The 14,954-nt window shown below is 42.8% G+C and overlaps 1 protein-coding gene across 2 annotated transcripts; it reads right to left on the reverse strand.

Annotated features, from left to right (window-relative positions):
* Nucleotides 1–2,244: 2,244 nt before the first annotated feature.
* LOC102520226 (C-C motif chemokine 3) lies at nt 2,245–6,601 on the reverse strand. Of its 2 annotated transcripts, XM_032498282.1 has the most exons (4): nt 5,746–6,601; nt 3,896–4,092; nt 3,133–3,244; nt 2,245–2,731 (listed from the first exon to the last, which is right to left on the reverse strand). In XM_032498282.1, the coding sequence occupies exons 2-4, from the start codon at nt 3,969–3,971 to the stop codon at nt 2,641–2,643; spliced, it is 279 nt and encodes a 92-aa protein (XP_032354173.1). In that variant the 5' UTR covers nt 3,972–4,092; nt 5,746–6,601; the 3' UTR covers nt 2,245–2,640. The 2 variants fall into 2 exon arrangements, with proteins under 2 accessions (XP_032354173.1, XP_006174908.2); XM_006174846.3 differs by lacking the exon at nt 5,746–6,601 and having other exon boundaries at nt 3,896–4,582.
* Nucleotides 6,602–14,954: the final 8,353 nt, after the last annotated feature.

Here is a 14,954-nt window from a genome sequence, read left to right on the forward strand (position 1 = left end):
AACAGTTTGGTATAAAGGAGCAGATTTTATTTGTCCCAAGATGCTGGAAGCCAGTAGAGAAGAAATGGTGACATCTTTGCTGCTTCTCTGGGGACAAAAGTTGTTCCTCCCATTTTCCTGATAGAACCTAAGCCTTTTTTTTTTTAATTTTTTTTTGGGGGGGGGGTAGGTAATTAGGTTTGTTTTTTTTAATTGCTTTTTTTTTTTTTAACATTTTATTTTAATGGAGGTACTGGGGATTGAACCTAGGACCTTATGCATGCTATGCATGCGCTCTACCATTGAGCTATCTCCTCCCCTCCAGAACTTTTACTTTTATCATGAGGGTAGGTGGTAATGGTGTTAGGGAAATGGGGCCCTCTTTGTGGAAGGGGATTGTGAAGTGTTTCCTAGGAGGAGCTGTGTGTGTGAGATGAACGCCTTGGGCGAAAGGACTTGTCCCTTGCATCATCCTCATTAAATAGAAGCCATTATGGCATCAAGACCGTGAGCTAAGCTGAGCTCTATTTTCTTTGCATCAACTCAGAATTCCAACCAGAAAGTAGTTTTGATGGATGGAGTATCACCCATCAAAGTGTGGGGTGAGATGAGACGGGAGAGGTAAGCAATACATGCTCATTGAAAAATAAGTCAAATTTTAAAAAGTACAAAAAAATCAAGGGTCCCCATTCCTTTAAAGAAAAAAGAGTAAAAATCGCCTTTCCTTTAAGAAACCATAGTTGGATATTTGATATGTACTCTTTCCAAATATTTGCTTTTGTAAACACATATGTATATATGATTTTTTTAAAAATAAAAAGAAAAATAGTATTCTATATGTATATTTCTGTAGCATATATGTGGAGTATAAACAGAAATATCTTTTGTACCTAATATTATGGACACTTTCCATAGATAGAGGTGTGTGTGATTCTTTTTACCAACCACAGAATGTTCCGTGGGTGGGCGTCTCAATCCTCTGATTTAATCTTCCACTGGGTTAAATGGTTGTTTCCATTTGTTGTTTACAAACAGTGCTGTGAACAATATCTTTGTGTCTATATATTCCTGTCCTTCACTTGTGTTGCTACAAAATAGATTCCTAGAAGTGGAATCAGGGCAAAAGGTATTGAGATCAAATAGTAAATGTATTTTAATGTCTGCTTAATAGTGGTGTTTAATTGTACTCTAGAGTGATCGCTACAGTTCTAAAGTCATTTTGGGTTCATAAATTAGATCATTTTAAACAGAATGAAGTCATAATACATGTTTGGTTTTCACGTAAGCCTTTTGAATTTCTCCTTCTGCCAAATGGACCCTAGCTCAGTGTACAGTTCAGTCCTTATATAACTGTAACTCAGGCAGTCTATCTATTAGATAACTCAGCTTTCACAGTAAACCTGTTCACAGACTCCTGGTCCACATGTGGACTGGTTGTCTCGTCCTTCCCTAACGTTAGCCATTTATTTTGTGGAGCATGGGTGCCGGGAAAAGAATCCACAATATACCTGTGACCATAGGCAGATATGCACCGCACTTGGAAAAGAGCAGTGAATCCTGCTGACAATTTCAGTGGTTCTCAGCTGTTCACATGCATGTGGAACACCTGACAAGCTTGGTAGAAATGTCAATCCCCAGGTTCACACCTAAAAATTCTGCTGTGAGCGGCTTAGTCACTAGTTGCTTTTGATTTGAGTACAGATGGATTGCGTTTAGGGAAAAAAGTTGATTAGTGGTAAAGAGCAGTCTGTACTTGCATCAAAATCTAGTTGGGGAACTCAGTTGTGCCATTTACTTGCTGTGTGATCCTGACCAAATTACTTAACCTCTCTGAGTCACAGCCCCTGTTTACTCATCTGTCAAATGAGGATATTAATAGTATGTAAGCTATGCTATTTCATCATGGGGAGCAAATGAACACCACATACAAAGCACTCAGCCTAGAATAAGTCTCAAATATGTTAGTAATTGTTATTCAGAAAGTTTGATTTATTGTACTATGTACTATGAATATTCTTCTTAATGGTATCCATTCAAATGGTGAATTTTTCTAGAATATATGCATCATGATTTAATTCATAAAATATTCATAATTTCAATGTTCTGGATCTGTGGCTCCAGTGTAAAGCAGAGTATCTCTGTAGTAGCTCCCCCTTCCATCTCTCCCCAATTTTCCTCCATTTCCCTCTTCTTATTCTTTGCCTACTGTTCCTTTCAACCAGTGATTCTGATTTGCCAGATAAACAAAACCAAACTCAGTAACAGTTTACTTTTTCAAAGAGCGTCTTTATTATTTCACTGGGCAGAAACATCCAACACACAATTGTCAGTTTGGGGGCATCAATGCCATCTCTGCCTCGAACAAGGCATCTCACCACCACGCAAGTGAAGGGGGAAGGGAAGGGCGGTGATGAAGGTGTCCTGGGACCTCTCAGAGCAAACGGTCCCAGACACAGTGCAACATGGAAAATAAATTATAAAAAATTAAATACTATAAATAAGTTGCTATTTAAGTTAGGAATGAGCCCGAGAGTGTGGCTGTTTTTGTGCACAGTGCACAGGAGAGGTAGCTCTGGAGGGGATGGGGTGTTTCCAAGGCTCAGGACCCTGCTGCCTGGTTGGGCACTGAGGTCACTGGGTTTCTCAAAGCTCCCAGGCCCCTCAGGCATTCAGCTCCAGGTCGTTGATGTATTCCTGGACCCAGTCCTCACTGGGGTCAGCACAGACCTGCCGGCTCCTTTTGGTTTCAAAGCTGTGGAGAGGAGGGGAAGGATTACCCACTGAGGAATCCAGCAGGGGGATCCTGGGCCCACCACGGCCCCTCTACCCTACTCCCTGTCCTGGGCAGCCCAGGCTTGCCCACTCCTCCGGGACCCTCTGCCTATCTCAGCCCAGAGAGCTGCTCTCCCTGACTCGGGAGCCCCTCAGAGGGTCCTGCTGCCACCTCCTCCCATCCTTTCCCTCGGGGCTGGACCAGCCTCCCTGACTCTGCAAGCCTGGCCAGGTCAGGTCACACCTAAGTCCTGCACACTCGAGAGGCCCCAGAGGGCTGCGCTTTCTAGGATGGCACCCCTGGCCCATCTGTGCTTTTGGATGCTGGCCCCTCAATACCCTGCTAACTCCCCAGAGATGGGCAGGAAGACTGGCACTTACATGACACCAGGCTTGGAGCACTGACTGCTGGTCTCAAAATAGTCGACTATGAATTTCCGAGGAATCTGCCGGCCGTAGGAGAAGCAGCAGGCAGTTGGGGTGTCAGCACCAACTGTGGAGGAATGGGCCCAAGTCATTATTCAGAAGAAAAGGCGAGCTCTGAGATCTCTGGGCTGGTGAGGAGGACTCGGAGGGAGGGAGACAGCCTTGGCCAGGGTGTGGGCTGGGGGACAAGCCACTGGGAATATCCCTGTCTCTGTCCTGGTTTCTGTTCCCTTCTTTCTTTTGACTCTTCACTGTGGGCTTTCTCTGCATGCTCCAAATATTCAGACATCCCACTTCCCTTCAAGAAATTGGGTCTGGTTCAAGAAGTCACATCCCAGCAAAAGAAAACCCTCAGGGGTCTCTCCTAAGACATCCAAGGGACAGAGCTTCTGGGGGGACCTAGGGAGAGTTCATGGAAAAATGACACCCCTGGGAGGTAACCAGACTTAGATTGCAACTCTTGTTTAGGTCCCTATTTTGTCATCTGTAAAATGGGATTGTAACTTCCCTACCCAACCCTGGCTCCAGATCTGGGGACCCCCTTTATTATAAAGATTAAAAAAAAAAAAAAGCCTTGAAGAGAAAGGCCAAGGTGTTCTGTCACCCTTGAAGGAGTTCTCTCTTTTTTCTTGGGGGCTCTCAAGGCCACAAGAAAAGATTGGTGTGATCTGACTGTGGCCAGACAGTGGGGACACCCTCAGCTCCAACAAGGACTCACATGGCGCAGAGAAGACCTGGCTGCAGAGGGCCATGGTGCAGAGGAGGATGGTGAGGGCAGCCGCAGGCACCTTCATGACGCTGAGCGGACGGAGGGTGGCCTGGAGTGTCAGCAGAGCCGGGGTGGGACTGGGCACTCGCTGCCGCCTGTGTCCTTCTGCAGTGGGAAGCCATCTCCCCTGCTCTTTATAAGCAGCCCTGGCAGATGGGGAAGTGGAATCCGGGGGTGAGGAGGAAAATTTTTAAGCATAGTGGTGCTTTCACACTGAGTGTTGCACAACTCAGGGTTGCCGGCAGCCACAGCAGCTCAGGATATCTGAGAATAGCTTCTCTGAGCTCTAAGACTCAGCCTGCAACACATGACTTGTTCTGGTTTCATGTGAGGAAATGGTTTTCCCCATGAGCAGGAGGAGAGTGGTGTGTGTCCACCCGGGGCTATTCTTAGCTGGTCCTTTCCCATCATGAACTCCAGCCGCATCCTTCTTACAGAGCTGAGACTTCTGTGCTTCCTCAGCTGTTCTGACCAACGGATGGACCAATGGACGGGGAAGACGTGCTGATGCCCTGGAGGGTGACATGAGCCTCCCTTGGATGCAAAGAATCCCCACTAGAGGATGAGGTCATGTTCCTGTCACTTGTCCATTCATCAAACAGTCACTGAGGGACTAGGGGCACTGGGTTAAACACTCACTGAAGGAGACATTAGATGTGGGTGTTAATATGTCAGAAGCCTAAAAATACTTATATCCGCTAGCCTAGAGAACACATTTCTAAGAAAGCATTCTAAAGAAATAAGCCTAAATACAGAGGCATCTTCAGAGCTGAAGATGCTAACCCAGCATCATCTGAAACTCCAAATAAGGAAACCCGAATGTCCTCTATCAGGGAATAATGAAGTGATGGTGTAGCCACTGGAATTGTTTACTGTTAAGCTGTTAAACTAAAGGAAGTTGCATGAATGTAATCATAACACCACTCGTAAAAAAAAAAAAAAAAAAGACAATATTGTACAAGTTGTACAAGATGAAAAATTATACAAATATGTGTATATGTGTATACACACATATATGATAAATATTGTAACCATAGTATGTATATATGGTTATAGTGTACACACACACACACACACACACACACACACACACACGGCCTAGGCACGAAAAAAATAAAAAGCTTTGGAAATAAATACCCAAAGCATTTATTTCCTCTTTTTCTGACATTTTCTCATTTTTGGGGGGAGTAAGAATGTACTACCTTTGTGGTCAGTCCACAAATTTATGGACACGTTCTGTTTTAAAACACACCACCACCAGTTGGAAAGCAGGTTGTTGTCAATTGCTTAATTTGGGAGAATTTTTTGATTCGTACACTAAAGTTTCTTTTCAATGGGCTTTGCTACAATGAAGCCTTGATTTCTGTTTCTCTGAACTATTTTGAGGAACCTGTTAGGTATTTACATAAGTAATGCCAAATTCAAAGCAGTTTTCTAATTCTTTTCAATTCACGATTTCAGTGGTGTGAAAAGAGTCTTATTTTCTTAGCCTGATCTATATACTTGTTTCTTTTCCTTCCTTTATTATTTTATTACAGAACTAGTAAGCATAAATCACATTTTGTATTGAGAGATAGATTTAGCTCTTTCTAATAATCTTTGTCCTCTGGATGCGCAGTCTAGTAGGAGCAAGTGGAGTGTGTAAACAGGTCACCACAGCATTTAGCAGAAAGTGCTAAAGGTTCTTCGGAGGAAAGTAAAGTTTAGAATGTGAGGAGGAGGGAGCAATGACCTCCCTTGGGAGGACAAGAGAAGGCTTCACGGGAGGGGTGAAATTTTGGTTGGGTCTTTAAAGTTACCTAGGATTTGAAGATGTATAGACGAGGTGGCAGTAACGGCCCAGCTGGTGCAGACTTGCAGGTGTGAAATTGCTGCTTCACAGGGAGGAGTGACTAGTTCAGAGCAGCCGCAGAGAGGGGGAGCAGATATAGATGAGGATGCTAAATGAGGGCTAAACCAAGAGGGCTTTGGATCCCCGCCCCCTCTCCAAGGAACTAGAACAATGAAGGAAATAAGACAGAAGCAAAGTGAGACCACACCTTAGGAACTCAGTCCTTCCTGTGCCTGTAGAGTTAAGTTACTTCTCTTAAAACCCAAGGGCTGTGTTTCCATCCTATCCCTGTGATCCCTAATGCTGCTCGTGAGGGGCGAAGGGTAGCCTGGAGCAGGCAAAGCAAAGGCAAAACTGGGGGCAGTGGCAGGCAGGTTTCACTGGGGCTTTAACACCCAGGTTTCACTGGGGCTTTAGCACCCAGCTGTTTTCCTCTGTTACTGTCAACTCCAAAAAAAGGAGTCTATCACTTGCTTCATTGGAAACTCTAGATCACAGACAGTGCCTCCTCCTCCCCCTGACCCGCTCTGCTCCAGCCCTCAGGCAATTACATCCCCTCATTTACTTCTTGGGGAACCCCCGCCATCCTCGTGATTCAATTTCTGAGAGCCGTTGTCTCTGAGTTGAGGAGGAGGAGAAGAAGGAAATGGAAACTGCTGAATCAATCACGTTTCTCATAATGGACCTTAATACCCCCCTCTACTATTACAGCACCTACCACATTGTGTTATAATTAGTTACAGTGTAATGGTCTCCTCAAAAATGCAGACCGTGCCCTGTTGATTTTAAACTAAATTCATGCCACGTCTTGGTGGATTTAAACCAAATTCTAGCACATGATGATTGTAACATGATGAATTTTTCTGACACAATCTCCCTATTATAATTTTGTTCTTTTTAATAAAGGCGATTTATTGAATATAAAATTCTATCGTAGTGATTATATATTTGGAAGATTTTTCATACCAATCCTAAAACCAGGAAGTAGCCCTTTGTCCCATGTGTTTCTTGAATCAGAAAATGACATACTGGGAGACGGAGAAGATGGTGGAGTAGAAGGACGCTCGCAGGTCACCCTCTCCCACAAATACACCAAGACCCACATCTACAGACCCACTCAGCCAACCAGAGCACCTATGGAACTCCGACAGAACATCGCCCTCTTCAAAAGATAAAGACGCCAAAAATCTGGTAGGAGAAAAGGAAAAGAGAAAGAACAAAAGGCAAAGCAGCGCTGGACGGGTCCCGCCTGGAGGGAGTGGCAAAGGAGGACTGGCGCTCGCTCGCTGGGTCTCCCCTCTCCAACTGAGAGGCCAGCGGGACGGAGGGGGAGCCTCCGGGGCTCGGATCTGTACAGAGCAGCCCTTGACTAACAGAACTAAGTTAAACAGGCACAGAGCGTCCCCCCGACACCCAGCCTGAGACGCGGGCCGGCAGCGGCGGGCAGGGCCAGGCTGCCCAAGCCGGGCGGAGGACGGGAGTGGCTGCACGGAGGCAGCCCCGGGGGAACGCAAGGGGCTGCGCGCCCTGGCTGTGGGTGCACAGGGCAGAACAACCTGGGCCCTCCATAAAACATCAAGGTTGATGTGCTCTCGGAGGAAGGGTGCACACCCCCATCTCTGAAAACCCGCGGAAAGTTTTTGGGGGAAGAGAGGCGGGGCTCAGGCACAGCCGCCATATCCTCCGCGCTGAGCACCCAGGCGGGGGCGGGGGCTAAACCTGCATCCGCACTGAAGGGCTTGGCAGCCTCAAAGGCCAGACTGAGACTGGCCTGCAGCCCGGGGCAGATAGGATCCTTCCATCCTGGTCCCTCAGAGAACTTGCTCCACAAAGAGAAACAAGGAGCTGGGTTTTGGCTCGGAGCAGGGACAGGGCTGTCCCTCGGTCTTCCCCGAGCCCACCCGCGGAGCGCCGACCAGGGCGGAGCGCGCAGCCGCACAGAGCAGCGGAGCTACCGGCGGCGCAGGTAGAGGGAGAGCGGCCCCCGCCTTTCGGGCAGGAGCACAGCCCCTGACCGAGGTGCTGGGAGGGGGCACGACCGGCCCTCCTACCCGGCCAGTCTGCAACATCTGACTGCCGCATCCGGAGGGGCAGAGACCCGCCCGCCCACAGCAGAGAGCTGCACCTGACCCAGTGTTAGGAGGAGGCGCGATCTGTTTGCCGACAGGTGCTGGGAGCAGCACAGAAGAGGGCGCCAACGGAGGGCCTCTGAAAACAGCAAGCTGAGCTTCCAAAACAGGACAAAGACAGAAAGACTTCACAGTAAAAGCACACAGACTCCAGGAGAACACCGACCCCACCCCCACCCCCCTTTTTCTTTTAATCTGTTTTTACCTGTTCTATTTTCTATTACTCTCTTAATCTTTACTTCTTAATTCATTTCTATTTCTCTTGGGTTTTGATGTCCTGCTATTGATTAGACACAGGTTTCAAATACATCTATTCATCACCCCCCCCCTTTTTTTGTAAAGGTTTCAAAAGGACGTCTCAACCCGATTAATACTCTGCTTCAACTCACTCTTCTATTATTCATTATACACTGTTTTCAAACCCTCTTTCTCCCTTCTTTTAAAATTCTTTCTCTCTCATTTTTTTTCTTATTTTTCCTAAGTTCTATTCCTAAATAGGCATCAGATAGATAAAATCCTTAAGGACTAAAATAAACAACTGATACTCCATAAACCACAGTGCCAGAGAGGTATGAGCAAGATGAAGAAGCAGAAAAACCTTTCCCAATTAAAAGAACAAGAGAAATCCCCTGAAAGAAAGATCAACGAAATAGACATCGATAGCCTACTAGATCAAGATTTCAAAAAAGGAGTGATCGAATTGCTGAAGGAATTAAAAGAGATAGTGTTTAGACATATAAAATATGTCAAAAATGAAACTGAAGCTATAAAGAAGAGCCAAGTAGAATGGGTAAACTCATTGACAGAGATGAGGAAAGATCTAATAGCTGTGCAAAGCTGACTAGATAATGCAGAGGAACGAATTAGTGATCTAGAAGACAGGGCAATAGAAAGCACCCATTCAGAAGAACTACAAGAGAAGCAAATAAAAAATAATGAAAATAGCATAAGGGACCTATGGGATAATATAAAGCGTCCCAATCTTCGCTTAATAGGGGTCCCAGAAGGAGAAGAAAGATCAAAGGGGATTGAAAAGGTTTTTGAAGAAATCATGACTGAAAACTTCCCAAACTTAAAGAAGGAATCAGATATCCAAGTACAGGAAGCTCAGAGGGTCCCAAACAGGAAGAACCCAAATAGACCCACACCAAGACATATCATAATCAAGATGGCCAGAGTCAAGGATAAAGAAATGATTCTAAAGGCAGCAAGAGAAAAGCAAAGAGTAAGTTACAAGGGAACCCCCATAAGGCTCTCAGCTGATTTCTCTACACAAACACTACAGGCCAGAAGGGAGTGGCAAGATATGTTCAAAGCCCTGAATGAAAAATAGATGCAGCCTAGGATCCTTTATCCAGCAAGGCTATCCTTGAGGATAGAAGGAGAAATAAAGAATTTCACAGACCAAAAAAAAGCTGCAGGAGTTTAGCAACACTAAACCCATGCTAAAAGAAATATTGAAAGGGCTATTCTAAATAGAAAAGCAGCAGGATGCTACAGAAATGAGAAACACACAACTGGAAAGGTGATAACTCATGAATTACAAATAAAGTAAACATGAAATTATAAAAGAAGACATACAAATCACTGAGAGTGGGAGAGGGAGGCAGGGAAATACAGAATATTTTTTTCTTTCTTTTTAAAATTTTTTTTTAACAGTAGGATGGCTTTGAGATCATGTTACTATCAGTTTAATAAAAACAGTTATAGTAATGGGTTGATAGGTTTATAAAAAAGGGTAACCACAAGCCAAAAATTTACAAAGGAGTCACAAAAAGTAAATAAAATCCATGATAATACAAAGGAAAATTACCAAACCACAAAAGGAAGAAGAAAGGAACAAAGAGGATATACCAATTCAACTGCAAAGATAAGTTCAAAATGGCAATAAACACACATCTATCATTAATTACTGTAAATGTTAATGGACTAAATGCTACAGTCAAAAGACACAGAGTGGCAGACTGGATAATAAAGCAAGAACCTTCAATATGCTGCATACAAGAGACCCACTTTAGGGAGAAGGACACATATAGATTGAGAGTGAAAGGATGGAAAAGGATATTCCATGCAAATGGAAAAGCCAAAAAAGCAGGTGTTGCAGTACTGATTTCAGACAAAATAGACTTTAAAACAAAGGCCATAAAGAAAGATAAAGAAGGACATTTTATAATGATTAAAGGAGTGATACAAGATGAGGATAATACACTCGTTAATATATATGCACCCAATATAGGAGCACCTAAGTACATACGAGAATTACTAACAGAGATTAAGGGGGATATTGATGGGAGAACAATCATAGTTGGAGATTTTAACACTGCATTAAAATCACTAGACAGATCTTCCAGACAGAAAATAAACAAGGCAACAGAGAAATTAAATACTATAAACTAGATTTGGTGGATATTTTCAGAGCATTACACCCCCCAAAAATAGGATATACATTCTTTTCAAGTGCACATGGAACATTTTCCAGGATCGATCATGTACTTGGGCACAAAAGAAACCTCAACAATTTTAAGAAGATAGAAATTATCTCAAGCATCTTTACTGACCACAATGCCATGAAACTGGAAATCAACAACAGAGAAACAAAGGAGAAAAAAAGGAAAGCATGGAGATTAAACAATATGTTATTGAAAAAACAATGGATCAATGAGGAAATCAAAGCTGAAATTAAAAAATACCTTGAGACAAATGATAATGAAAGCACAACCACTCAAAACCTATGGGACACAGCAAAGGCAGTGCTAAGAGGGAAGTTTATAGCAATACAGGCCTTCCTCAAAAAAGAAGAACAATCTCAAATAAACAATTTAACCCACCACCTGAATGAATTAGAAAAAGAAGAACAAAAAGCCCCAAAAAGCAGCAGAAGGAAGGAAATAATAAAGATCAGAGAGGAATTAAATACAATAGAGATTAACAAGACCATAGAAAAAGTCAACCAAACCAAAAGCTGGTTTTTTGAAAAAGTAAATAAAATCAACAAACCTCTGGCCAAACTCACAAAGAAGAAAAAAGAGAGAGCACAAATTAGCAAAATAAGAAAGGAAAATGGAGAAATTACAACAAACAAAATAGAAATACAGAATATCATACGAGAATATTATGAAAAACTATATGGAACCAAACTGGATAACCTAGAGGAGATGGACAAGTTTCTGGAAACATACTGTCCACCAAAACTGAATCAAGAAGAATCTGAACACTTGAACAATCCGATCACTAGAAAGGAAATAGAAATAGCAATTAAAAACCTCCCTACAAATAAAAGTCCAGGACCGGACGGCTTCACCGGAGAACTCTACCAAACATACAAAGAAGAACTCATACCAGTCCTTCTCAAACTCTTCCAGACGATTGAAAAGGAGGGAATACTCCCAAACTCATTCTATGAAGCCACCATCACCCTGATACCAAAATCAGGCAAAGACACTACAAAAAAAGAGAATTATAGGCCAATATCACTGATGAACATAGATGCCAAAATCCTCACCAAAATTTTAGCAAATAGAATCCAACAACACATAAAAAAGATTATACATCATGACCAAGTGGGGTTCATCCCAGGGACACAAGGCTGGTTCAACATACATAAATCAATCAATGTAATACCTCACATCAACAAGAGAAAGGACAAAAAACACATGATCATCTCAATCAATGCAGAAAAAGCATTTGATAAAATTCAACACCCATTTATGATAAAAACTCTCGCCAAAGTGGGTATAGAGGGAACATATCTCAACATAGTAAAAGCTATATATGACAAACCTACAGCCAGCATAGTACTCAACGGTGAAAAACTCAAAAGCTTCCCACTAAAATCTGGGACAAGACAAGGCTGCCCACTATCACCACTCCTATTCAACATAGTCCTGGAAGTCCTAGCCACAGCAGTCAGGCAAGAGAAAGAAATAAAAGGGATCCAAATTGGAAAAGAAGAGGTAAAAGTGTCACTATATGCTGACGACATGTTACTATATATAGAAAACCCTAAAAGGTCCACACAAAAGCTACTAGAGCTGATTGAAGAATTCAGCAAGGTAGCAGGTTACAAGATTAACGTTCAAAAATCAGTTGCATTTCTTGACACTAACGATGAATCAACAGAAAAAGAAAGTAAAGAAACAATCCCCTTTAAAATAGCACCCAAAGGAATAAAATATCTGGGAATAAATCTAACCAAGGAGGTGAAAGAATTATACACAGAAAACTATAAACCATTGATGAAGGAAATTAAAGAAGACTTTAAAAAATGGAAAGATATTCCATGCTCTTGGATTGGAAGAATCAATATTGTTAAAATGGTCACACTGCCCAAGGCAATCTAGAGATTTAATGCAATCCCTATCCAATTACCCAGGACATATTTCACAGAACTAGAAAAAATCATAATCAAATTCATATGGAACCATCAAAGACCTAGAATTGCCAAAGCATTACTGAAGAGAAAGAAAGAGGCTGGAGGAATAACTCTCCCAGACTTCAGACAATACTATAGAGCTACAGTCATCAAGACAGCATGGTATTGGTACCGAAACAGACATATAGACCAATGGAACAGAATAGAGAGCCCAGAAATGAACCCACAAACTTTTGGTCAACTCATCTTTGACAAAGGAGGCAAGAATATACATTGGAATAAAGACAGTCTCTTCAGCAAATGGTGTTGGGAAAACTGGACAGCAGCATGTAAAACAATGAAGCTAGAACACTCCCTTACACCATATACAAAAATCAACTCAAAATGGATTAAAGACTTAAACATAAGACAAGATACAATAAACCTCCTAGAGGAAAACATAGGCAAAAGATTATCTGACATACATTTAAAAAATTTTCTCCTAGAAGAAATAAAAGCAAGAATAAACAAATGGGACCTAATGAAACTTACAAGCTTCTGCACAGCAAAGGAAACCAGAAGTAAAACAAGAAGAAAACCTACGGAATGGGAGAAAATTTTTGCAAGTGAAACCGACAAAGGCTTGATCTCCAGAATATATAAGCAGCTCATACGACTCAATAAGAAAAAAATAAACAACCCAATCCAAAAATGGGCAGAAGACCTAAACAAGCAATTCTCCAAGGAAGACATACGAATGATCAAAAAGCACATGAAAAAATGCTCAATATCACTAATTATCAGAGAAATGCAAATCAAAACTACAATGAGGTATCACCTCACACCAGTCAGAATGGCCATCATTCAAAAATCCACAAATGACAAATGCTGGAGAGGCTGTGGAGAAAGGGGAACCCTCCTACACTGCTGGTGGGAATGCAGTTTGGTGCAGCCACTATGGAAAACAGTGTGGAGATTCCTCAAAAGACTAGGAATAGACTTACCATATGACCCAGGAATCCCACTCCTGGGCTTGTATCCAGAAGGAAATCTACTTCAGGATGACACCTGCACCCCAATGTTCATAGCAGCACTATTTATAATAGCCAAGACATGGAAACAGCCTAAATGTCCATCAACAGGTGACTGGATAAAGAAGAGGTGGTATATTTATACAATGGAATACTACTCAGCCATAAAACGACAACATAATGCTATTGGCAGCAACATGGATGCTCCTGGAGAATGTCATTCTAAGTGAAGTAAGCCAGAAAGAGAAAGAAAAATACCATATGAGATCACTCATATGTGGAATCTAAAAAACAAAAACAAAAACAAACAAACAAACAAAAACAAAGCGTAAATAAAGGACAGAAATAGACTCACAGACAGAGAATACAGACTTGTGGTTACCAGGGGGGTGGAGGGTGGGAAGGGATAGACTGGGATTTCAAAATTGTAGAATAGACTACACTGTATATCACAGGGAAATATACACAAAATGTTATGATAACTCACAGAGAAAAAAATGTGACAATGAGTGTGTATATGTCCATGAATGACTGAAAAATTGTGCTGAACACTGGAATTTGACACAACATTGTAAAATGATTATAAATCAATAAAAAATGTTAAAAAAAAAAAAGAAAATGACATACTGCTATGTGAAGTATGTGCTTAATTTGCATATGCTGAATGCATAATGTGAGCAAGCCTTAGGAGGGTTGCACTGGAAGGAGCTTAGAAATTTCCTAGGTGTTAAATTGATTCTCAGGTGAGATGACTTGCCTAGGATCAGAGAGGTGGAATTAGCTGTTTTTTCACTTCAAGGTCTAGATTATTTAACATTGTATCTCCAATGACAACCAGCCTTAATAAGTATTTGGTGAATGAGTGATCCACTGATTTGACTAACAGTATGCATTATGCCCAAAGTCTCACTATGGAGTTGAAATACTAATATATAAAGGTTCAGATTGGCCATGGTGTCAAGGGCTGGATCTTTGAGGACCACCCAAGATCTCTCAGGTGGTCGTGACAGAAAGGAGTCAACTCAGTGGATCCTTCAGCCTGGAGGGGCTTGATTTGTGTCCTCGCTTTCTGGCTCATTCCAGCCTCTTTGAGACCCTCCCTCCATCCAGCAGAACATCCCAGCCATGAGTACAGGGAATTCTGGCCAAACAATTCAGGTCCTGCAACACCTCTGCCTTGTCTGGCTCTGCTCACCTCCTCCATCGTTGCTTCCGAAGCCCCAGCCCTGCTGGATTAGTTTCCTGCCAGTGCCTGGCCCTTGCAGCTCCCCTGCCCCAGCTGTCAATCTCAGCAGCAGTGACTCCATGGACAGGCTCACCCTTGTTTGGCCCAGCCTTGGCCTCGTTTTTTCAGCTGTGGTCTGCAGAGTCAGGCTGTAGCAGGCTTGGCCCCACCTCTCAGGTGGGCAGAAACAATATTCTGGGGACCCCTTTCTAGCATCCTAGAGAGACAGTGTCTCTCTGATGCAGCCCCTTCTTTCTGCAGCCAGGTCCTTTTCTATCTTGAGTTCTTGTCGTTCACTTCTGGCCGTGTGTGTGTGTGTGTGTGTGTGCATGTGCACAGATCAGGGCATACAATTTGGTACTGGATTAGATCCTTCCCTCCAACCCCCCTGCAATGCACCTCCTTCTGTATCCTCTACTCAGTGAAAAGCTTCCTCTCTTA

The sequence above is a fragment of the Camelus ferus genome, chromosome 16, assembly GCF_009834535.1.
Source record: "Camelus ferus isolate YT-003-E chromosome 16, BCGSAC_Cfer_1.0, whole genome shotgun sequence".
Taxonomy (NCBI): Eukaryota; Metazoa; Chordata; class Mammalia; order Artiodactyla; family Camelidae; genus Camelus; species Camelus ferus.

Coding starts and splice junctions, on each gene's coding strand:
- LOC102520226 (XM_032498282.1), bottom strand. CDS start 3,971: ATGAAGGTGCCTGCGGCTGCCCTCACCATCCTCCTCTGCACCATGGCC. Junction 3,245..3,895: donor CCAGGTCTTCTCTGCGCCAT/GTGAGTCCTTGT, acceptor ATTCCTCCACAG/TTGGTGCTGACACCCCAACT. Junction 2,732..3,132: donor TGCTCCAAGCCTGGTGTCAT/GTAAGTGCCAGT, acceptor TCCTCTCCACAG/CTTTGAAACCAAAAGGAGCC.